This window comes from Ptychodera flava, chromosome 3 (assembly GCF_041260155.1).
Source record: "Ptychodera flava strain L36383 chromosome 3, AS_Pfla_20210202, whole genome shotgun sequence".
NCBI classification, from domain to species: Eukaryota; Metazoa; Hemichordata; class Enteropneusta; family Ptychoderidae; genus Ptychodera; species Ptychodera flava.
This window is the reverse complement of record NC_091930.1, coordinates 10065046-10089912: the sequence shown is the minus strand read 5'-3', so window position 1 is coordinate 10089912 and position 24867 is coordinate 10065046. Positions and strand designations below refer to the sequence as shown.

The 24867-nt window shown below is 35.5% G+C and overlaps 1 protein-coding gene across 1 annotated transcript; it reads left to right on the top strand.

The window, feature by feature from the left end:
- Window positions 1-173: 173 nt before the first annotated feature.
- LOC139129541 (E3 ubiquitin-protein ligase TRIM71-like) lies at window positions 174-24839 on the top strand. The gene is made up of 2 exons (XM_070695191.1): window positions 174-673; window positions 20829-24839. Exons 1-2 carry the CDS (start codon window positions 568-570, stop codon window positions 21629-21631), a joined length of 909 nt encoding a protein of 302 aa, XP_070551292.1. The 5' UTR covers window positions 174-567; the 3' UTR covers window positions 21632-24839.
- Window positions 24840-24867: the final 28 nt, after the last annotated feature.

Sequence of the window (24867 nt, the reverse complement as noted above, 5' to 3'; positions counted from 1 at the left end):
GATATATAGAGGGACAGATAGATGGATGGATTTATTAATTGATGGCCGGATGGACAGAGGGATGGCTAAGTTCACAAACAGATGGATAAACATTTGCATACATGCATGCACACACACACAATATCATACATACACACATCATACATACCTACCTACATGCATGCATGCATGCATGCATGCATGCATACATACATACAAGCACCAACAAAATTGAATCATCTCATAGTCTTCTAAATCCCGTCTTGAAACAGATTCCACTCATAATTTCAGGAAAAACAACTTACAAATTGCTCTTACTTCACAGAAGTGACTAATGTGCATTTGCTAACGGATGAAGAAATAACGGAGAAGAATGAAGACCTTGAGGCAAAGGTCAACGAACTTACGATAAGTAGTGGGTTGATAAGATCACAAAATAGAGACAGGGGTCGAGGAAGGGAAATTTTACAATCGGTGGTGGCTGAGGGAGACAGAGTAGAGGAACGTAAATTAAATACTATTTTCAGTGAGTTTGTAGATGTGAAGTCGGAGGCCCGAGACTTGGAGATCAACCATCCTGAAGTGGTAATGAAAGCTGAGAAGTTATCAGCGTATGCAGATCATATTGTCCGTGAAGCAGAAATCCCTGAAGAAACAAAGAAAGTGTACCTGGATGTGAGACGAGTTGAGAAAGGTTGGTTTAAATTTTTGGTAATATTGTTAATTTCCTCGTTGGTGTATCTTAACCATCACATTCAGATTATTGTTACATGCCTCATATATCGAACATAGTTGATGACGTCGCGGGCCGCATAGCCATCACTTGACTGAGAGTGAACTAGAACTACATTTTCCAGAGTGAACCAGAACTACATTTTCAACTTGACAATTTCGGAATTTAAAAATCATAAATTCTCTGGTTTGCACAGAAAAAACGAATTTAAAAAAATTCTGAGAAAAATTCACCAAAACTCATTTACAATGATTTTAAATATATCTGTGCACCAATCAAAGATGAAATACATTCTAATTTTTTCATGAGATTTTTGTCTAACATGGAAATAAAGCATATGATTGTTATTAGTATGTAAGCCCAAAAATTTGCCATGAAAACTATGTATGAGAGGCATGCAACAAAAACATCATAGCTCAGGCAAGGGTTCAGGTACCCTTGGGCAGGAGACCATTTGCCCTCCTTACGTCGAGCAAATGGTCACCTACCCTTGGGGCATTAATCCCATGTTTAAGCTATAATATTTCAATAAAAACAATAGCAATGGAAAGATGAAGATATATTGCCCGTCAAAGAGGTGGTACTCATGATGGTAACATTGATGATGCCCGAGTTCAGAAGGCATTGGTATCATCACTGTTACCCTCATGAGCACCAGCCCAAGGGCAGGCAACAAATCGTGATCTCGCCATTGCCAGTGTGTTTTTATTACACCGAACAAACACTTTTGTTTTCGAAACTTTGCACACAATGTAGTCCCGTGTCGAGACTCGCCACTGTTCTATTTCTTGCACGATCGAAAAGCTAGATTAAGTTGAAGGTCAACTTAAAGTATAACACGAAGAGAATGTTCTTTAAGCTTTCCTTGTATAAAAGAAACAGCATTATCAACAGCAGTGGGGGCATGAGGAGAAAATGTGCTATCAGCTTTTTTGTGACCCCATAATGTTAGAGGGTACCGTCTCAGCCCCCTCCATTTGCAAGTAAATGTTGGTACCCCAATTGTATATATATATATATAATATATATATATATATATATATATATATATATATATATATATATATATATATATATATATATATATATATATATATATAAAGATGTCTATGGATGTATGGATGTACTGCACAGACACACAACAGAAGCTTATAAAGCCATATACACATATGAAATAAACTAGTATTATCTTATTTTCAACATAAATGTACCTACAGTGGTACAATAATTTCAAGCGCATTTGTATACTAAACGAGCGGCCGATATATACAGGATACAAGTGTTGATGAAGAAGGTGGAAATCTTCGATAGCTCATTCAGTGGCAAGACAAAAAATGGCAAAAATAGCTGCATAATTACGCAATTGAAGATTTCATCATAATTTGAACTTATCACATGAAGATCATCCCTAAAGATTTGTCAAACAAAGCCATCAGATTAGTAGTTTTTTGAGAATCAAATTTTTTGACCAAAAATGGCAAAAATTGCCCTAAAAACTAAACTTGCAGATTTCATCAGACCAAAAATTGCCCCAAAATACAAAATTGTAGATTTCATCATAATTTGAATGTATCCCTATTAACCTGTATACCAAATATCAAGCTGTCAGACAAGGGTTTTGGTGAAACAAATTTTTTCACCAAAAATGACAAAAATTGCCTTAAAAATACGAATTTGCATATTTCTGCCTAATTTGAACAAATCTAAAATACATCATCCCTAGAAACCTATGTATCAAATATCAAATCGATCTGACGTGTAGTTTTGAAGTAGATTTTTAAAGATTTTTTGACCAGAAAATACAAAAATTGCCTTAAAATACAAATATGCAAATTTCACCACAATTGAACAAATCAAACTGACGACACCCTCAGTAAACTGCATGTCAAATTTCAAAGCAATCGGACATGAAATTTCAGAGAGGGAGATTTTTTATCAAAAACAACAAAAATGCTCCGAAACTACACACATGCAGATTTCACCATGATTTGAACAAACTCACGTGACATCATCCCTAGTGAACCGCATATCAAATTTCAAAGCAATCGGACTTGCGGTTTCAGAGGAGAAGGCAATTGTCGACAGACGACGGACAACAACGGAAAATCAGCCTATTTTGATAAGCTCGGCGTCACTGACAGCGGAGCTAAAAATTGATAACTGAGTTTCGCCTAAAAGTGTCCTTTTTACTGTGTGTGGTAGTCTATTGTTCATACTATGAACGGTGGTGTCCCAAACAAACCTAGATATGTCTGTGCTTTTATATGTGTTTGACAATTGATATGAATGTACTTTGCTATGATATGATGATCAGAAAACTATATGTGAAAAAAGTGGATTTTGGAATTTCACCCAAAAGTGTTATTTCACTATACACGGTTTTCTCTGGCACAAACTATGAACAATATCTTTTCAAAAACCAAACTGGCAATACCTGTGCATTAATGTATCTTTGGAAACTGATATGAATGTACTTCACTAGAATATGGTGATTAAGAGTGCAATTGTGTACAAAAAGATTGATTGCGGAATTTCACCCAAAAGTGTCATTTCACTATAATGTACATGATTGTCTACGGCGAAAACTATAAAAAATTATTTTAATGGCAATATCTGCATTTAAGTATCTCTGAAAATTGATATGGATATAATCACTAGAATATGATGATTGTGAAGGCAATGGTGTACATTGACAAAAAATTGATTTTTGAATCTCACCCAAAAATGCTGTTTCACTATACATAGTTCTATATGGTAAAAACTATGATTTTGTTTAAATACAAACTGGCAATATCTGTGCATTTATGTATCTTTGCAAACTGATATGAATGTATGAATGCATTTCACTAGAACATGATGATTAAAAGGGCAATTGTGTACAAGAAATTTGATTTCAGAATTTCCCAAAAGTGTCATTGTACTAACTATGTATCGTTGTCTATGGTGAAAACTATTGTGTACAAGAAACTTTAAATGATCACCAGTCATACTAAAACACAGCTGTTTTGTTGGATTGCATAAAAATGGTCAATGAAAGATTTGTTTTCTGTCCTGTTCAGAATTTATTGGTATGATATGCATTGAGTGAAACGTTGAGGCCCCCCTATGGTTCTCTGGAATTTTCAAGGCCCCCGAACATCGTGGGTTTTTGTGCCCTCCCATTTTCTCTTCCCCCTGCCGTTAATAATGCTTGTTAAATAATGTAGAAAATATTGTCAAATTCAAGAAGTCAAACTAACGTCTTGTACCTTAAGTTACAAACGCCATTGCTCCGCAGGAATGTAGGCAATGATTCGATACACACAGAAACCGCGCGCAGTATTCCAGAACGTAGTAGCGGGCAATATCAGTGCACGCGACAGGGTAATATTGCAAAGCCTTGTTTTATCATTTGTTGTTCTATATCACGTGATTGAGGCTCTGCAAATCACGGTAACTAGATAAAACGCGAGGTGTAATAAATATTGTAGATCTATAATTTAGAAGAATAAAATTGCCCTTGTGCTAAAAAAGATACATGGTACACCTGTTCCATAAGATTTACCATTTCAAGGCAGTGCATTCTGTGGCTGCCTCTGCACGTTCACTGCGAAACAGTTTCAACGGACCCATTGAACATGTCTCAAGTTCTGTACGTGTGGTGCACATGTTTTCCAGGAGCATGCAAAGGACAGTACTCTGTACTAACGCTATAAATTGGATAAAACTTTGTTGACTTTGCACGAAAATGGTCAATATTTGTCTGGTGATAGTTACAAGATGATACATGTTCTAGCGTGAAACTGTCTAATGTTCACGTTATATATGATAAACAAGGCGAAAGCTTGTCACTGTAAAATATATAAGTTTTGTTTCGATCAGATAATCCAAACTCTTTTGGTATCTATCTATCTATCTATCTATCTATCTATCTATCTATCTATCTATCTATCTATCTATCTATCTATCTATCTATCTATCTATCTATCATCTATCTATCTATCTATCTATCTATCTATCTATCTATCTATCTATCTATCTATCTATCTATCTATCTATCTATCTATCTATCTATCTATCTATCTATCTATCTATCTATTAGTATATAGCTTATACAAGTTCACACAAGTCATTTTAGCGAATGAAAGCTATACATTGTTAGCTGAGCAAGGTCACTCTACAAAATACAAAATAAGACTGGGGCTGATACAAAGCTATTTCCATGAATTTCTCAGTGGACAGAATATTCAAGCCAAAATGTTGCTGATGATCATGATGATAATGATGATCATGTTTATTGTGGTGATGATGGCAAAGATGATGATAATAACAACGATGAAAATCTTAGCATAAAATTTGAGAATTCAGAAGAAATTGTATAATATTACTAGGGAAACTTAGGGTGATGAAAGCTATATTGATACAGTGATATGATGTCAATGACTATGTATCAAAATGAGAATGATACTACAATAAAGACAATAAAATTGAAAATAATGATAATCGTGATTAGTGGGTTCACCAAACTGTGACATTGAATAGAGAGAAAAAAAGATACTCTACTGTGCTAAAGTATATACAATTCATTGAGCTGACTTCTAAATTAATGCAACTATACTTTCTTGTTGTCTTAAATACATACTGCCTAAAGTGACTTGTCGGTACTGCCATGTGGCCATAAGTTTTATATGGAACAAACTACCCTTGGGGCAATAATTCAACATCATTTGCCGAATTTCTTTCATTTATTTCGTGAAATCAATGTATCTGATTCAGTAAAGTGATACACAACAGTGAATATTAAAAAACTAGTACTAAAATATAAATCAGACTGAAAATAATACATATGTAAGACCAATAAAATAAAAAGTTTGTTTCTCATCCTAGACATATTGCAAAAACGATGCAGTGACGCGGTTTTTTATTTCCAATTTTGTTTCATTCTTCAACCAACAATAACGTGCAAAAACATGAAAACAACATAGGAATGCACGCACAGATAAATGCACAACAGTGTTGCTTTAGTATTCTGTATAGCAACATGTTCTGCGGTTTGACTTTTAGTGCAGCAATACGCAGTTTTGACAGCTAGTATAACAGTGACATAAGTGTACAGTTTTGAACGGAATGTTAGTGTCAGTTATTTTGTTTACAGTTCTGTTTTATACAGCCCCGTGTTACGCGCCATCGTCGCGTATTTTTGCGTTTATTTTTTTCATTTTATTGCCCCGTAAGCAGAAAAAGGTTGACGCGGCTGGTCTGAATCGACTCGCGCCAGGATGAGAAAAACTCCTTATTTTTCTCAGCTTAATAATGATGAATTATGATAAATTGAAATAGACAGTTGGCATTCTTTAACATTACATTGGGAGTATTTGAGCCTTTGAATTATTTAGACTGCATGGTTCATCGCAAGTGATGCAAATTAAGAGCTCAAGTATTATTTCAATTTTTATGTATTTATGGTACTATTGTTTTCTTCTACAAAGTTTCTTGTTCCATCCTTAAATCACATGGAAATACCGAATGTTCAATTTGTCAACACAGCCTCTATGTTGATTTTGTCGAATGCTATAGTTGATGACTGAATTCACCAACAATAACATTGAACATTGTACACTGCCACATTCTGTTGTAAGTCCAAATCTGTCATTTTCATCATCGTTTTAAAAGAGGAGAAAATAAACTGTGTTCTAGATTGTTCAAGTAACAACTAGTTTAAATATCATCAAGTGTAATTATGGTGATTTGATTACACTTTAATCACTTTATTGCAAACAACACACTTCGGAAAGTGCAGTATAGCAAGAACAAAACTAAACATTGCATAAAACATTGTTGTCTATGTCTTTACCTGGAGCTGCTGGGGGAAACATAGTGTTTGTAATATATTTCGTGAGAGACAGCGTATCATCTGAAGTAAAAATGTAACTGAATTCAAATAATCTAGCAATTACTATGTGTGACTGATAAGCACAGACACTTATAGTCAGAGTTGTATGTCATAGTATCTTGCCTTTGAGCACAGGTCTTATCATATCTGAGGAATAGCTCCAGCCTGACGAAAATCAAAACAAAATTGCCTCCAGGTGGCCATATTGGCAAAAATCACATGTGCATCTTTACTTCCAGGTGCCTTGCGCTAGTACCAAGTTTTCCTGAAACTCTTCTAAGAATTTCTAGTAGTGGGTCTGGAAAGACAAAATTACAAACATAGGGCCAAAGTCCCTGAAGCTACTATAGACATGGATACAAAATTAAGTATTTCCTGACTGTATGAAATTATCTCACTAAGGTCATCCTAGGGACCTGTACACTAAATATTAAAGCTGGCTGACCAGCGGTTTTGAAAAAACAAGCGACTCAACAGTTGACAGAGCTCTGCTGTGTTATATAAAGCATAACCTTTGTGACACATGTATTGATGAAGAAGATGGATATCTTTGATAGCTCATTACAGGATGGCCTGACCAAAAATGGGAAAAAAAATTCCGCAAAAATACAGATTTGCATATTTCATCACAATTTGAACAAATCTAAGTTGGGTTATCCCTAGGGACCTGTATACCAAATAACAAAGCTGTCTGACCAGTGGTTATGAAGAAGAAGATTCACATTTTCAACGATATCAAAAATTAATAAAAAGAGTTTCTCAAAATCATATATTTTATCCACACAACAAATATCAAATCAGTAGGTACTGCAGTTCACAAGATATTTGAGTGGACAGACGCCTCACAAACATACATATACTGACAGTGCACGCCAGACAGATACCCACCCCAATAGCTTCTATAGACTATTAGTCTATGATAGCTAATAAACGAGAGTTAATTACATTCTAATTAAGAACAAGACTTGCTTAAATCAAGATTTCCATCATAAAAAGAGCATATCTGTCAGGTTTTAAAGAATATTAAGCTGATTATCTTTTTATCACTCTTTTTATCCTATTAACCAAGCACATTTTAACTTTCAAATTAACATGGTAAGTAAGTTCTGTTGAATAAGTTGAGACTGTACGTACTCAGAGAAAGCACACTGAAGAGACAAATGTTTGAAACTTAAGAAGTTCAAGGTCATCAAAAGCATTATAAAGAATCATGTAACACTTTCATTGCACTGTTTACACAGATTGCATAATTGCTATAAATAGCACATGAGGAATCTTACAGCCCAGCTTTACCATAAAAACCCTATCACTTTGACCACTCTTTTAATTGACCACTCTATTTTTTTCCTCAAAAAGTAATTTTATTTTATCCATACCAAGTCAACCATAAATGGAAATTAGAACTTTCTCTATATCTATTTATTTGAACATCCTATCATGACAAACTATTTTGAGCTATTTCTTTTAGATAACATACAGGGCACAATAAATGACGGTTCAGATTATGTCAAAGTTGGGATTCAGGAAAGTTGCCTTTATATGTTTTAATCCTCCAGATGGTAAGCATTTCACTTTGAACTGTCAAAAAAGAGTTGAACTTTCTGATAATTCTACACTAAAATTATTTTGGCTTTGATGATTTCCTAATTAATTCAATTATTTAAAATCATATTAATTATTTTTTCTGGGTGAATTGATAGGTTTATACAGTACAAGAATTACATACAATGTAAGTCAAATTTTTTTGACCAAAAATGACAAAAAATTCCTTAAAAATACAGATCTGCATATTTCATCACAATTTGAACAAATCCAAGTTAGGTTATCCCAAGGGACCTGTATACCAAATAACAAAGGTCTCTGACTAGCGATTAAGAAGAAGAAGATTTTTTACCAAAAACGCCTTTTTTGCATTAATTTGCCTATTTTGAACAATATCAAAAAATTAAAAAAAAAAGTTTCTCAAAATCATATTTTTCATCTACACAACAAATATCAAATCAGTAAGTATTGCGGTTCTCAAGATATTTGAGTGGACGGACGCCTCACAAACGGACATACATACATACATACATACATACATACATACATACATACATACATACATACATACATACATACATACATACATACATACATCAACATACATACATACATACATACATACATACATACATACATACATACATACATACATACATACATACATACATACATACATACATACATACATACATACATACATACATACATACATACATACATACATACATACATACATACATACATACATACATACATACATACATACATACATACATACATACATACATACATACATACATACATACATACATACATATACATACATACATACATACATACATACATACATACATACATACATACATACATACATACATACATACATACATACATACATACATACATACATACATACATACATACATACATACATACATACATACATACATACATACATACATACATACATACATACATACATACATACATACATACATACATACATACATACATACATACATACATACATACATACATACATACATACATACATACATACATACATACATACATACATACATACATACATACAGACTGATGCCGGACGGATACCCATCCAAATAGCTCTTTAGACTATAGTCTATAGTAGCTGAAAATGACTGCAAAATGGCTATATTAGACCACACAACAAACTGTTGGCAAAGGGTAAGGGACTGGTCAGTTTCTTCGGCCTGGACTTATAGGGGGGTGTCACCCTGTTTTTGACTTTGCTGATTGGGGGTCACCATATTTTTGACATGCCCAATAGGGGTCAGTGTGTTTTTGAATTTAGACATTGGCTCATCCCTGCCTTAAATGTATCGTGCCAACCACAAAGTGTCATTGATTTGTATTTACAACACTGTGAGATCAAAATCTGTACCATGGTTCATCAAATTTAACGCATTTTTTGTGGATATATCACTCTAATTAGGAAAGTTCATTGCATATGCAATTACAAATTAACTTGACACTGATAAATGTCTTTTTCACTGTTAAAGCAATGTGAGCTTAAAGAGGCACTCCCACTTGGTAACATTTTTAAAACACATTTTTTTAATGCCAACGGTCGATATTTGACATGGCGACTGTGCACGGATCAAGAGATATCGATTAAACATGTCCTCAAAAAAGTAAAGATTGAATTCCGGTGGCCCACCTGAATTCAGCTTCCGAACATAGAATGTTCAGCACTGGGGCCATTGTCAACTAAGCTATGGAGTACGAGTCTACGCTGACGCTGCTGTACCACAGCAGTACCACTCGCGTCGGTGAGCGGTCATGTTCCATGGGAGAAAGCCGAGTCCTACTGACTCTGCAAAAAACGAAAAGCAAAGTTTGCTGATTCCACCAGAATTCGCATAGGTGACTAGCACAGATAGGTGCGGTTGATACATAGTATGCATAGTGGCCGCCGCGTGGTATGCGCGCATACCACACGCGGCGGCCGCTATGTATCGAACCACGCGTAACTGTGTGGCAGACGACAAAATGTAGTCATCAGAGGCAACTAATATTTTACACGTAAAAACTGATATCTATGTGGTATTGTTTGAAAATTTAATACAACTGATTGAGAATAATGAAAACGACAAAAACTAAGGAGAAGTTTTAAAAAAGAATTACCAGAGGTAAAGGCATTGATAATGATGTATATAAAGTCATCGCAGTAGGAGGTAAATTAATTGTGTCATTCGAACGTTTTTGGACTCCTTAGAATGTCGTCAATCAGCACAACAACACACTTTCGGGGGATTTCGGGTCATAACCAGAAACGATCGTAAAACTTCGGGATGTGAAAAATACGCTCGGGAAATGACATGTTTTTATCGATATCTCGCGATCCACGCGGAGTCGCCACGTCAAATATCGACCGTTGGCATTAAAAAAATGTGTTTTATAAATGTTACCAAGTGGGAGTGCCTCTTTAACATCTATACCAAGTTTCATGAAATTTGATGCAGTATTTCTTGATATATCAAACTAATTACGAAAATTCAATAATTGACATGATACTGCTACATGCCATTAAACAAATTGACAAAATGGCCACCAGGCAGCCATTATATTGCACTGGACTGTGAAACCAATAGACATGCATATTTATGACATGATAGGTCAATGTCCTTGTACCAACTTTGAAAAAAAAATCAGTTGATACATATCCAAATTATGGCTCAGGACATTACAAAATCAAAAGAAAATGGCCACAAGGCAGCCATGTTGCATCGGATTGTGAAACTTATTGACATCCGTATTTTTGGCATAGGTCAATGTCCTTGTACCACTTTGAATAAAATCCGATGATACATGTCTGAGTTATTGCTAAGGACATGAAAAAATTGTAACAAAATGGCCATAATGGATCATATCACAAAATCAAATCAATGTTGATATGCATGACATAGGCCAATATCTTTGTACCAACTTTGAATGAAATCGGTTGAGATGTGCTTGAGTTATGGCACGGTACATTTACAAAAACATAACAAAATGGCCGCATTGCGGCCATATTGGATCATATCACAAAATCAAATCAATGTGGATATGCATGATACAGGTACATTGTCCTTGTGCCAAGTTTGAACAAAATCAGTTTTGGCATGTTTGCGTAATAGCGCGAAACACGAAATAAAACGCAACAAATTGGCCACTAGGCGGCCATATTGGGGCATATAGCAACAAAATATGACACGCATATGTATGTAATACGGGTATTACATTGTCCTTTTTGCCAAGTTTAAACAAAACAAGTCTGTGCATGTCTGAGTAAAGGCTCTAAACATGAAAAAAGCGCAATTAAATGGCCATGAGGTGGCCATATTGGATCGTGTCGCGACAAAAATTGACATGCCATTAGGGGACTTTTCCGTCTAAAAAACAATGCATATTCAATGCACATTCACCCTTGAAATAGGGGTTTCAAGGGGTATGGAGCTCCTAATTAAAGTTATTTGCAATCTCGTAAGCTGTTTGCAATATGTGATTAGAGATAGCGATTAAGTGGGTGTACAGGGAACACATCTCTGCCTTACACACTTCACTCATACAGATAATCGTTTGCTTTGGACTTCTTTGAACATTGTACCCTAATTTTCACAGAATAGGACCTATAAATATACTACAAGCCATATGTGAGTTCAAATTGATAAAAGTAGGAACAGATTCCGATGTCCTGCAATGATAATACTGTTGTCAAGGTTTACACAAGACTGAGTTTGTGCCGCTTCACTGTACAATACCTTGGCATAAAGTAGTACCGGCCAAGCTATTGGTATCTGAAGTTGTTGACTAAGCGTTATGTAATGTCTGATTATATCTGATATAACTACTTTGGATTGCATATTATCAGTGCAGAAAGAGCCCCAAAAGTGCACAGTTTCTTAGATGCGAGCGTCCCGTCATGCATATGTATGTCACAATAGATTGTTCTTGTGCCAAGTTTGAACAAAATCAGTTTTGGCATGTCTGCATAATAGCGCCAATAAAATGCAACAAATTGGCCACCAGGCAACCATATTTGGGCGTATAGCAACAAAAATTGACATGCATATGTACATTGTATGTAACATTACATTGTTCTTTTGCCAAGTTTGAACAAAACAAGTCTGTGCATGTCTGAGTAAAGCTCTAAACATGCATGGCTGCCAGGCGGCCATATTGGATCTTATTGCAAAACAAATTGACGTGTGTATGTATTCCAGAGTACATTGTTCTTGTACCAAGTTTGAATAAAATTGGGTCTTGCACCTTTGAGTTACAGCTGCGGATGCACGGACACACGGATGGAACCCAATCTAATAGTCCCCCCTGGACTATGTCTGCGGGACTAATAAATACCTCTCAGATTGCACCTGACTACACCATTGCACACATCAATTTCTCAAAGTTTTCCATAATACAGGGGAAAGCTGCCTCTGACATACGCTTTCCCCCCTCAGCCTCTCACGTATTCTCCCCACCCCCTGTACTTTCAAATTCTGCCCATGCATTCAGATATCTTAGTGAAAACCCTGCTATGATACCAATCCAAATTAAAAAATGCTATATGGTTGGATACTGGTTATATAGTGTGAGCTTTTACCAGTATATCTGTATTTTGTTGTCATTTTGAATTTCATTTTTTTGGTAAAATTCACCTTTTTCAACTATCATGAGATAGCCCATGATAATCTAGCACTGGTTATAGCATAAGCTCTTTATCTGTATTTTGTTTTCACTTTTAATTTCATTTTGTTGGTTTCACCTTTTTCAGAGATGGTACAATGAGATTTTGAGATAACCGATGATAATCTAGCAGGGTACTTCAGGATTTGAAAGGTCTTTACTATTGCTGTATTTTTGTAAATTTTACAAATACATGTACTGTGTTGGTATTTAAGTTTTCTAAATAAGTAGGAGGGGTCTGTAAAAATTTCTGAGTTAGAGAGGGGGATTACTCAAATTCATCATGGTTGGTGGGGGGGGGTACCTCCAGCCCTCCTAGGCCGTAAATAATGACAGCTCCCTAGGACAAATCTTTGCACAATGGACCCCGATTTTATTATTTATTTCGAACAAGTTAAAATTTCCTTAACCCTTTGAGTTTTTGTGTGAAGTTTTGTTGCCTTCATAAAAATACCAAATCACATTTTTTTCAGAATTTTGCCAAAATTTTGATTAAGTGCTGCAGCAAATGAAATGTGATGTCCATTTGGTCAAAAGTTATCCAAAAAATTCCAAAAAAATTGGTAAAATGTTGCACCAAAATTTTGCTTGGAAAAGTATAGCTCTCAAAGGGTTGAGGAAGATCGTGATTTTACTCTGTAGCTTTTATGCTGGTTTTGTACATACCGGTATATTAACATGCTACGGAAGCATGACATACAAGTATACTGACATTGAAATTTGTACCTGATAGAATTCTGTAATCTCTTGTGCTACCACTCCTTGACTAGCCACCATCAAATATATCAAATCCATTCTGTGTGAATAAAATATTCAAGTTACGATTGTTGAAAAGATGAAAAAGGCCATTTCATCTTCAAAATTTTCATTAAAACAATGTATGTCTGAGGAAGTGTGAAAGCCGAATCTCACATGAAGCTTTCTAACAGAATATGGTCATTCCTATAAGAAACACTGCTTTTAACATATACACAGCACAATGTGATAATACAATCAAATCTCCATCAGTATCATTTCAAACAGTGTACAAATATTGGTTTGTTGCTAGCCTGGATCACAGGTTTCTGGTGAATTAAGATAGTCAAAACCTGGAGCATCTAGAAGTGATATGCAATCCACAGTCAAAAGTTAGAAAATACTGTAAAATGTCTGAAAAAAATTCCCCAATTACTTTAGATCACAGAATGACCTACAATCCAAATCATATTCATAGCTAATCCTTATTACACTGCAATAAATAAAAAAAAATAGTTCATGACTTGTGAAAAATTTTTAACAGCATCTCATGAATACATCAATGCTATCTTGCCATTTTCGCACACGAGTTTTTGTGTTGATGGGAATGATCACAGTTTCTGATATTCAAGTGAAAATTTAGCATGATTCTAAAATGCATTTTAAATCGTGCGACTTCCTTCCACAATTTTTAGGGGTTATTACACGAAGTTTGGGCGATACCGCGTCGTATTCGAGTGATGTGTCCGTATTTTGACGAGTTGCGAAGTTGCGCAGCAACGAGTCAAAATACGGACACATCACGAGGATACGACGCGGTATCGCCCTAACTTCGTGTAATAACCCCTTTATCATACATGCATGCTTTCGTTATGACTGCTTTCCTACAGGCGCTCCGAAATTAGAAACGAAATCAACTTGAAATCGACCTTGCTTCCTCCAGGCTGTACTTATAAAAAGTTGGTTGCTAAAGAGTGATGACAACCATATCACTTCTTGATATTATTCCGCTATCGGGCCATTCCACTTCAAAAGCAGGGTTTATCGCGCACTTTTAAGTGAACAATTTCAATATTACGATGGCGACACAGGTTTTCATAATTTGAAGAAGATGTATTTTTAGTTGAAAATGACGTTGGATGTAAAACATAGACTTGAGTGTGTAAAATGGGTGTGTTTTCGTGTTTTGATACGTAACCTCATCCCTTCGTGAAAGTTATGAGGCCGACAAAATTGCGTGCATCAAAATACTCGCGCCACGCCAGCGTTCGATTTCGAAATCGATCGAGTATGAACAGCTGAGTACGAGAGCATGGAGCAAGCAGCTCTGCGACATCTATGAATGCACAGTGGATATATACCCATACCTGTCCAGTCACTTTATCTCGAAGAATTATACATGTCCTCAGACGTCAAAGATGACGAATATACGTTCTTAGTAAGCGGATTAGGGAAACATGAAGTGAGTACGCCGTAAGCTGTAACTCGTTTGTGATTTTGTTGCTGTACGAATAAAACATTTCAAAGGTATTTCCGTCGTCTGCTCGTATATTTTCGTTCCTGGCTTGCCTTAATAGAACTAAACTTCCTTTAACAACCTAAGCAAAAGTTTGACTTTCCCTAGATCTTACATTGTATCTGAAACCCGCACCGCAGTGGTGCCGCCAGACACGATCATGACCTGTGAATCTCACTGACAGGTGCAAATCGGAAATATTATGTGCACCTTGAACCTTGTCTGTCGCGAGTATTTTCAGTGCGGTTGGATTTTTGTGGCTCATTTAAGGCTGTAAACGATGTAATTCACCGCCCAGATACTTAAGCTCATCAACAGGAAACTTGTCGTAAAGCGGTTCTATCATGATGCACGGTCAACCGATATCTTACATGTAATCTTTAGCAGCGTAGACGACATGAAAACACTGCACCGCCACGGGGCCGGCCGGCCGTGAACAATGACAGGTCAAATTTTCAATACGTTTGTTTGTATGTTTTTGGTACAGCTGTGCTTGTGCCTTAGTGCAATGCCCATGAAGTCACTGCAAACAACAGAATTTTGACCATAATCATAATGACGTTTCGGATTGTCATTTGTCTTATTCGCTCAGCTGTTTATATGTACATATACCAACGAAGGTCATGCATACCAGCGAAGGTCACGCGTACGCGTCGCTGTAAGTAGTTCGGTTACAGTGAAAATATAATTCGTATTTTTACTAGTTAAAATACGGGTTCATATCAGTACCGTCTAAACAATAGAAGAATGGCAATACAGGCATAGCATGTATGATAAAAGTTTATACTCAATATTTTCAATATTTTGCTCCGAACATACAGCGAAATAAAATCAACTGAGTCACTTCAATGTACATTGATATACGACATATAGTGTTGTCTTTGTGTTAGTTTGTCATTATTATATTATAATAGTACACTGACGGTGCAAATACTGCGATCTGATTGGTCGAAACGCAAAAGAAACCATGGAACATTATATACATATATACAATATACAATATACATGTAGCACGCTTGGCACACGTGCAAGCATTGGCAAGATCAAACATCTGTTTTTGACGTTCCATGCAAGAATTTCAATATACTGTTATGATATAATAGCAATAAATCACACCCAGCGATGGTATACCACTTGACTTTGACCAGTTCACTTTGATATGTGCACTCGCTATCGCTCATGCATACATTTCGTGAGCTGGTCAAATCTCGTGGTATACCATAGCTGGGCGTGCTTTATTGCTTAACTATCTACTGGTAGATATTCTTCAGAGCTTGAAGTACCTGGGTGGTTGTACCATGCACTGCACTATAGATGTATATGTCTATGATACCTTGGTGCAGGCTTTGCCCTGTCAATATGCACACCATGCATGTTGAATGAAATACAGCATGTATTTTAACCTGCACCTGAAAATGACAACTCTTGCTACATTTGTTTTGTTTTTTTCACTGACAAAGATGACGCTTTCAATTTTTATATCCAAGAAACATTACTTGACTCACTGACCGACTACAAATCTCTAAGACATTCAAAAACACAGAAAGTGGAAATATATTATGAAGGCTTTTGTCGTTCGAGATTAAGATTAAGATAATGGGAGGCTAGGGTGATATGTAATGTCTCATTGATAAACTACATGTATGGCCAACTCAGTGTGCAGGTACTTGCAAAACTTGACATGCAGAGTGTGCATGTCGGAAGGAAAATTCTCTTCCAAGGGCTGATCTAGCATATACCGTAACTTCTTACTTGCAACTTACCTGTTTCAGTTGGCTTGCATCAGCTGAAAAAAAGAATCAAAAGCTCAAAATTTAAAAATGCAAAAACTTCTAAAGAACTAATAAATAAATAAATGACAAATATTATTGGTATACGGTAGTTCTCTTTTTGGAGGATGTGATGGCCCTGAAAAGGGCCGTTTGGTTTGTGTGTACAATATGTACACGATATAAAATTTCAGGCTCAGTTGAACCCAAAGACATCTTCAGGGTCTGTTTCCACATCTGGGTTGGGGAATGACATCTCCATTGCCTTATTCATCTGTCTTCATGTCTTCATAAACTCTGACATCTTCAGTGTTATACAGCCAATGACGGCATCAAAGGCACTTCATCACAGTGGACATGTTGATCTTGTCTGGGATATCATCTCTCATTCTGTCAGCCGACCTGATTTCACTTTTGTGGCCTTCAGCAATCTGACTGAAAACAATCTCTTCAATAATCTGTATAAAATGTAAACATCGATAAAACAATAATTCAAAAAGAATTCAAAAATCCAGGCATGTAAAAATGTATAATCATAATCCCAATTGTTTGAGAGTAAGAAGATGGTAATAGAAGATGTTCATGGTTTACATGATAAAGAACATGATGCAACTTGTCATTATAATTCTGCAAATGTCAAGTTTCTCACAAAATCCATTTTTCCATTAGAGTAGGAAAAAATGCCAAAATAAAATTAACGATAGCCATGACAGGTACTTTTCTTTGGCAAATATCCTATTTATTATTCTCATCGGCAGAAACACCGTGATTGATAGGGAACACAAATGGAACAATTGGTTACTGAAAGAAATCAGAGAAAAGATCTTGGACATACATTGTCTTAGAGAGATAATTTTGACAACATTATGATTATGATGGAGGCAAAAGGTAGTCACATGACAATTTATCAAGCCATCTCTTGCATGATGCACTGGTATGAAATGTTTACCAACAACCGTACGACACCCTGAAAGTATTCAGCTGTGTTTGGGGATCCCCTTCTGTTGACATGTTGGTACCCCCTAGTTCCCCCCTCCCCCCATGAAATGGTCCCAGTCACACCTCAGAGATACAAGTAGAACACATGAACTTGTGAAATCCCCTTAAATTTTCTGGTAAAGGAGGAAAATCACCCTGTTGATGCCATCCTGAATGAAACACTGATACAGTGTGAGAGTGTGTGCGTGGTGAAGACAACTTTAAAATACATGAAAAATAAGGAGAGTTGATGAAAAGCAGAGACAGATAGATACAGAAACACAATAACAGTTACCAAGGTATGGTGACACTAGGATAGCGAGATAGACCTTACAACACATTCACATGGAGATAACACTGGCAGTAGTCTGATGTCCAAGATCATAATATCTAGAAAGAATCTTTGGTTATTTTCTTCATCAGTGGAAAGATGGGACAAAGAAACCAATTTGTGGGATAGGAAAATGAGAAATGAGAAATGTTCAAACATTTTCATATATGGATCAGTCATTTCTAGCATACACTTTCAAGCTACAAGTAACTTTTTGAACGTCTCATCGCCAATATGCAAACTTTGTCTTAAAGTTGAAGAACTTTGTGGCCTTACAATAATCATGATCAACGACCAAACCAAATTTTGTGAGGATCAAAATATTCATCTATAAATACATGAAATGTCTCAAACAGCAAGCTCAAAAGACTAGTGTGTATAAGATAATATTAAAGAAAAGGACAAAAACTTAATTCATTTTGTTACAAAGAGACACAAAAAATTACACATGTGATTATATTTTTTTGACAGCTCACAAAAGCTTTAGAAAATAATCACTGAACAACAGAATGCATCATTACATGTTTTGAGGGCGTGTTGATCTGAGAGAACGATTGAAAAATGTGAAACAAAAATATTATTCACAATGGCCAACATAATAAAGAGGACATTCAACCATAAACAATTGCAACAATTATCATATAAAGAAAGAATGAAAAGGACAGAAAATCTTCAACAAATGAATTTTCAGTTTGGCCAAAGTTAAATATCAAAAACCACAAAAAACATTGGTGAAGGTCATACGTTCATTTACGGTCCAAAACCATCTTCAAAGAAGCATTCGACTATAATCAGTGGAAAATCTGAGTGTGGCCTCAAGCATAACCAAACAGAACGATAATGAACAATTACCGTAAATAAACTGTCAACATTTCATGAAATACATGTAAAATAAATCCAGATCACAGTTGCCAATATGGCAAGAGAAATTGAAAATGCTGAACAAAATCTGAGTTTAGTATGGCCTTCAGAATCATTCAATGAGAAGAAGTGTATTACAGTAAATCAAAAGGTCAAAGGGTGAACACAAAAATTTGCCAAGCTTCAAAATCAAGTTTCCAAAAACATACATGGAAATGGTGCACAAACAAAATGTTTATTGCACACAGTATGCAAACAAATAAAAGATACCAATCAGGAAAAGAAATTAGAACTTCTATGTTATGATTTAGAACAAAAAACATTACATTATTAAAAACTGATCAACAAATTACAATTGAGTGATGGCAGACACATCCCACAAGTAAACATTAATCCAGGATTAGTGGTAAAAACAACTGAAAAACACAGAATATCTAAAAAAATAATTTCAGCATCTCCAACAGAACAAACAACAAAACATTCAAACAGGTTGACATTTGAAGCAATCATATTTGGAAATTTTAGGTCAGAGATTATTTGAAAAATGAAAAAGTAAATCTAGATTTATAAAATCAATTTGTAAAGAAACATGACAATACTACACACTGCAGGAAAACGTAAAACTGGTGAAAACCTACCAAATAAAACTATGGCATAGACAGTACAATGAACTAATCAGCAGACTTATGTATTTCAAAACTGAAACAGACTTAGAGAGACAGAGATATGTATTACAGGGAAATTTTGGTGAAGGCATTAACCCTTTCACCGCCATGGTTTGTCCCAAATCCATTGTTTTCTATGGTAAAGTTGGACCTGTATACAGGGAACTGGGGGTGAAAGGGTTAAGAAAACAAAAATAAATACAGAAAAAGAATACAATTTGAGAGAAGAAAGGAAAAATATAATCCCTATAGAAAACAAAAAAAGAAATACAAAAACACTGTGTACAGTATCTGTGATTGAGGTCAAAACACAACACAACAATTTACAACCTGGCAACTGTGTAAAACATGAGCTATTCAACAATACCATTACTAACCTTATGGACTGAAAATCACACTTCCACCAATAAAATGCAAATATGTTGCCATGGAAACATGTGAGTTACATCAACATGTATCTATAATTGTCAATGAGGCCAAAACAAAATAATTTACAACCTGGCAGTCATCTGAAAAATACGAGCTAATCATCAACAAAATGACATAAATAATGAAATAAAAATCACATTTATAACGATAAAATGTAAATATGCTGCCATAGAAACATGCGAGTCTAATAGATCAACATGTTACTATAATTCTGATCGATATCAAAACACAACAAAACCATTAACAGCCTTGCAATCATCTCTCAAGAGCGAGCCAATCAGCAATAAAATTACTCACTTTAATGACTGAAAAACACATTTCCATCAATTCAATAAATGCAAATATGTTTCCATGGAAACATGTGGCTTACATGAACATGTATCTTTGACTTTGGTAAAACAAAACAACAAAAAAACGTTCATAAAGCTGGCAACACAATTAAACATGAGCTGATTAGGAATACAATGACTGACCTTATGGACTGAAAATCACATTTCCATCAATAAAATGCAAATATGTTGCCATGGAAACATGTGAGTTACATTAACATGTGAGGCAGTTGTTCCTTTAAATGTTCCATGTGTTTGTGTAAACAAAAGATGTTTGCATTCAGTCAAAATTTGTGAGATCTGAAAATCTTTGACTTCATAGAAATTGTAGTTTGCAACCCGACCTTTGACCTTTGTTTACGTTTTTGTTTTTCCCTAGGCCATCCGGTCAAGGGGAGTGTCCTTGAAGCATTTGGGTCTGGATCAATGCCAGGACAATTTGATAGGGCCAATGGAATATACATCAAGAAGAACGGTCAATGGGTTATATGTGATAGAGACAATCATAGAGTTCAGGTTATTGATCCAATCAAACTCTGCTGTGATCTCATCTTACAATTCCATGCATTCCCAAAGTCATTTAATCCATGGAATGTCACAGTGGATGAAGACAATGACCAATACTTTATGAGTGACCGAGGGAATGGCCAAGTTGTGGTGAGTTCTGGACAAAGCAAGATTTTAAACTGTTTTGGACGCAAAGAAGGAATTGATCCAAGAGGTATCTGCTTGAGTCCTGATGGTTTTCTATTCATTGGTGACTACAATGGATATGTGAGAAAATATAATAAATCTGGTGAACACATTGCAAGAACTGAAGAAGGACAAGTCAGTCGTCCCTTTGATCTGATTGTGAATAAGAAATGTATTTTTGTATCAGATTATGGCAGGAAATGTGTTCATGTTTTGAATCACCAGATGCAAAGTATAAGAGACATTGGCAAGGGACACTTAGAGTGGCCAGAGGGTTTGTGTTTTGATCACCAACAAGATGGCATATATGTTTGTGATTACATTGGGCATAGAGTGGTTCACTTCAATTGTGATGGTGAATTTCTCAGCTATAAAGGTCAAGGTCAGTTAAAGAATCCCCGTTACATTGCACTGTGTAAGGATAATCCATACAGATTAGTTGTAACACAGGGGACTGTGTTAAACTACTGTACATATAAGCAGACATGACACCACATCATGTCAACTCTGCAGGGATATCTCTAGTGAAAATCTACAAATTTTCTGACAAATTTTACACAACTCATTGCAACTGGCAGGCTGTAAATGTGTAATTTTTGCTGTCGTTTCAAAAATTTGCATATTTAATGGTAATTTTGGATCAAACATCAATGTATCACTTCAAGGAACTGTTTTATCAAACTGTTTTGTAAAATACTGTCAATTACTAGTATATATTTTTTGTTTTTAGACAGCAGCCTGTTGCAATATTTTGTGAAATATTTGTCAGAATAATTTTTTGACTTTCACAGATGTGTGCATGAGTGTACAGAAACATACATAGAAGCAGACATGACAATATAACATGTCAAGTCTGCAGGTATATTTCTGGTGAAAATCTACAACTTTCCAGACTAGTTTTACACAACACGATGCTACAGATGGGCTGAAAATGTTGAATGGTTGCTGTAAAAATTGAAATTTTAGGTTTCTTCGGTCAATTTTGGATCAAACACAAAGATTTATCCCTTCAATGACTAAAATAGCTCGTGCTGATGTGAAAATAGAAAAAAATTTCACATTTTCGTGTTTTGGATAAATCCGGCAGCAGATTTCGGATCGTTCGTGATACACAGAGAGCCCGTTGCACCGTGTTGGCAAAAACTTATCCGAAAAATTGACGATTTTTCACAGAGATGTGTGTGCGAAAACATACCTGGACATTCCAGTGACTTTGTTGTATGTAGCGACGCCTTGATTACTTCAAAGCGAGTATAATATCCGCAGTTTTCATGGATTTCATGGGGAGCGCGGACGGCGACCATGAGGACAGGTCGCCATCTTTCAACTGAATGGCCAGTTGTGTTTGCAGTTCAACTGAAATTCAACGTGTCGCAAGAGGGCGCTATGACCAATAACGCTATCAGAGAATGTTTTCCCATCAAATCTACAAGTAGATTTGACTTCATTTGACATTTTTGTTGGAAAATACATTTTCAAAAGAAGAAACGAATATTGAGAATATGAACTGCAAAATTTGGAATATAATTATTTTGCTACTGTTTAAAGGATGATAAAGTTTACCCTACAATCCTATGTTATGAAACTAATTTTGCTATTTATCTTCATGGGTGAATCCAGTGTACTTAATTTATGAGATGTTGAACAAAGTCAATGATTTGTGGCTATGGTTTCAAGCCTGGTATAAAGACTTGAACAAAAACAAATGTTCAATTATTATACCCGGGTTTGGGTCGGCAACTTCTTCTTGCACCTCCATCAAAATAACAGAACCCCCTATTTACTTGAAAAGGGAAAAGAAAAATGAACCATTCCCCATCCCTGCCCCTAGGGTGATAAACATTTTATCACGGCCCCAATCATTTCTAGAGGACTTTTTTATTTTGATATTTCAATATTTGTTTTCTATCTGTGAAACAGACAGAAACTCTATCTTTGGTCAGGTATTCGGTATTTATGTTCCATATATCAACTACAGTCTCTAGGCCTACTTCCGTTTGCGTTTTGAAATACCCCTGGCTGTATTGTCGATTAAACTTGTCGGTGTGTCATGTGGATAGATTGTTATTGTTTAAAACTGATGTTCAAGTCTGGACCTGAATTCGATCACCAATGCTGCAGGACACAGATATACAGTTGATGTCAACAAGCTGAGAACTGGGTATTTCAATACACTGTGGGAAGTACACCTAGAAAGTCTTGCTGACACATGCAACGGAAACCTGAAAACCCATTGTCAAAACGTACGGCTACTTATCCTTTATATACACATATGTTGCAATGAGCATTATTTGGTGTGGAATCACAGTGGATATATTAATTTAGGTCTATTTTAATCTAGAATTAAGTTAAATTGTGAGCAATATATTAGTCAGTGTCTGTACATATAAAATACTTGTGTTAAGAGGAACATCAATGACTTCATATGTTTTGTGTTGTATAGGCCTATTTATTCAGTATACCTACATCACACAGTGCAATTGTTTTTCAAATATATATACAGTGTATTATGAAACTGTTTATGTAGAAACTTCAAAGTTATATTTCTGAAATATGCTCTTTCCTTAAGACACACAGACCATGGAGTAAACTTAAAATAATTTCAGTCAACTGTCAAATGTTTTACGTAATATTGGTGCATGTGTAGGGTATAGGCAGAGCAAAAAAAGCCATATCCCATAGGTATTCACTTTCTAAACCTTTATTAGAAAGCTGCTTATATTAGTGCAATAAATGTATTATTCAAATAGATTGATCTTACTTTGATACCGATACACCATGCAATAACAGCTGTGTCTAGTATCATATGTTTTTGTAATGATACATGGATCAATGTGTAAAGTATATGCTAAGCCATGTCTTATAGTTTGCACCTAACTTAAACCACAGCATGGCAATTAACTGTCATAGCCACTCTGCTGGTAAAAGTTGTTGTAATACAAACCTGTATAGACTTGCCAAGTCAAGAAATTGATAAGACAGAAAACACATGTACTTGTATTTGACCACAGTGTACTGACTTCAGACACACGGAGAATCACCTTTTATTTCCTGGAATGTTTTTATTCACTGAAACATTGTTTTTTGACAGGGTGGAATTGTATTTGTTTACTTTACTGCCTATTTAGAGCTATGTAGATTTGACTTTCTATCTTATAAATGTTGGAATAAATTCATTTTTCAAATAAAAATGGTGCAGATCTTGCAGTCGAAGGTCATAGTATTCTTAGATTCTGTCGAAGTTATCTTTGTTTTGTTTTTTTAGGGTTTGTTTAGGGCTTTTGTGGTAATTAATGAATACATAATATTTAGGAAAACTCAGATTACTGCCCGTCATCGATGAATATTTCCTTTTTATGGACCGCCAAACTATGAAGATGGCCAACAGGTACATACAGAATGGACTTATGTCAATTCCAGGTTGCACAGTGACCCTGAGTACTTGGCAGGTAAAACACTATTTATTCGAAGAAATATTAGTGCATAAAATATGTATATAAAGTTTTACAGATACGTTGTAAATGTCTTTGATTTCAAAGTTCAGTTCAAAGTGGACATGTAGAAATACTGTAATGAAACAAGTATTTCAGATCCGTTGTGGGAGTGTTGAGATTATTTGACACATAATGTAATGTCTGTTAATTTCTGTTGCAGATGTCTACTCTCTGCTTCCCTTTTAGTGTTAAAAGAAATAAAACTGCAGAATGTTAATCTTACCGGCGGTT

What these genes read in the sequence shown, in the direction of transcription:
- LOC139129541 (XM_070695191.1), top strand. Translation starts at nt 568, where the DNA reads ATGAAAGCTGAGAAGTTATCAGCGTATGCAGATCATATTGTCCGTGAA. An exon ending in TGTGAGACGAGTTGAGAAAG is followed by an intron (nt 674 to 20,828) that starts GTTGGTTTAAAT and finishes GTTTTTCCCTAG; the next exon opens with GCCATCCGGTCAAGGGGAGT.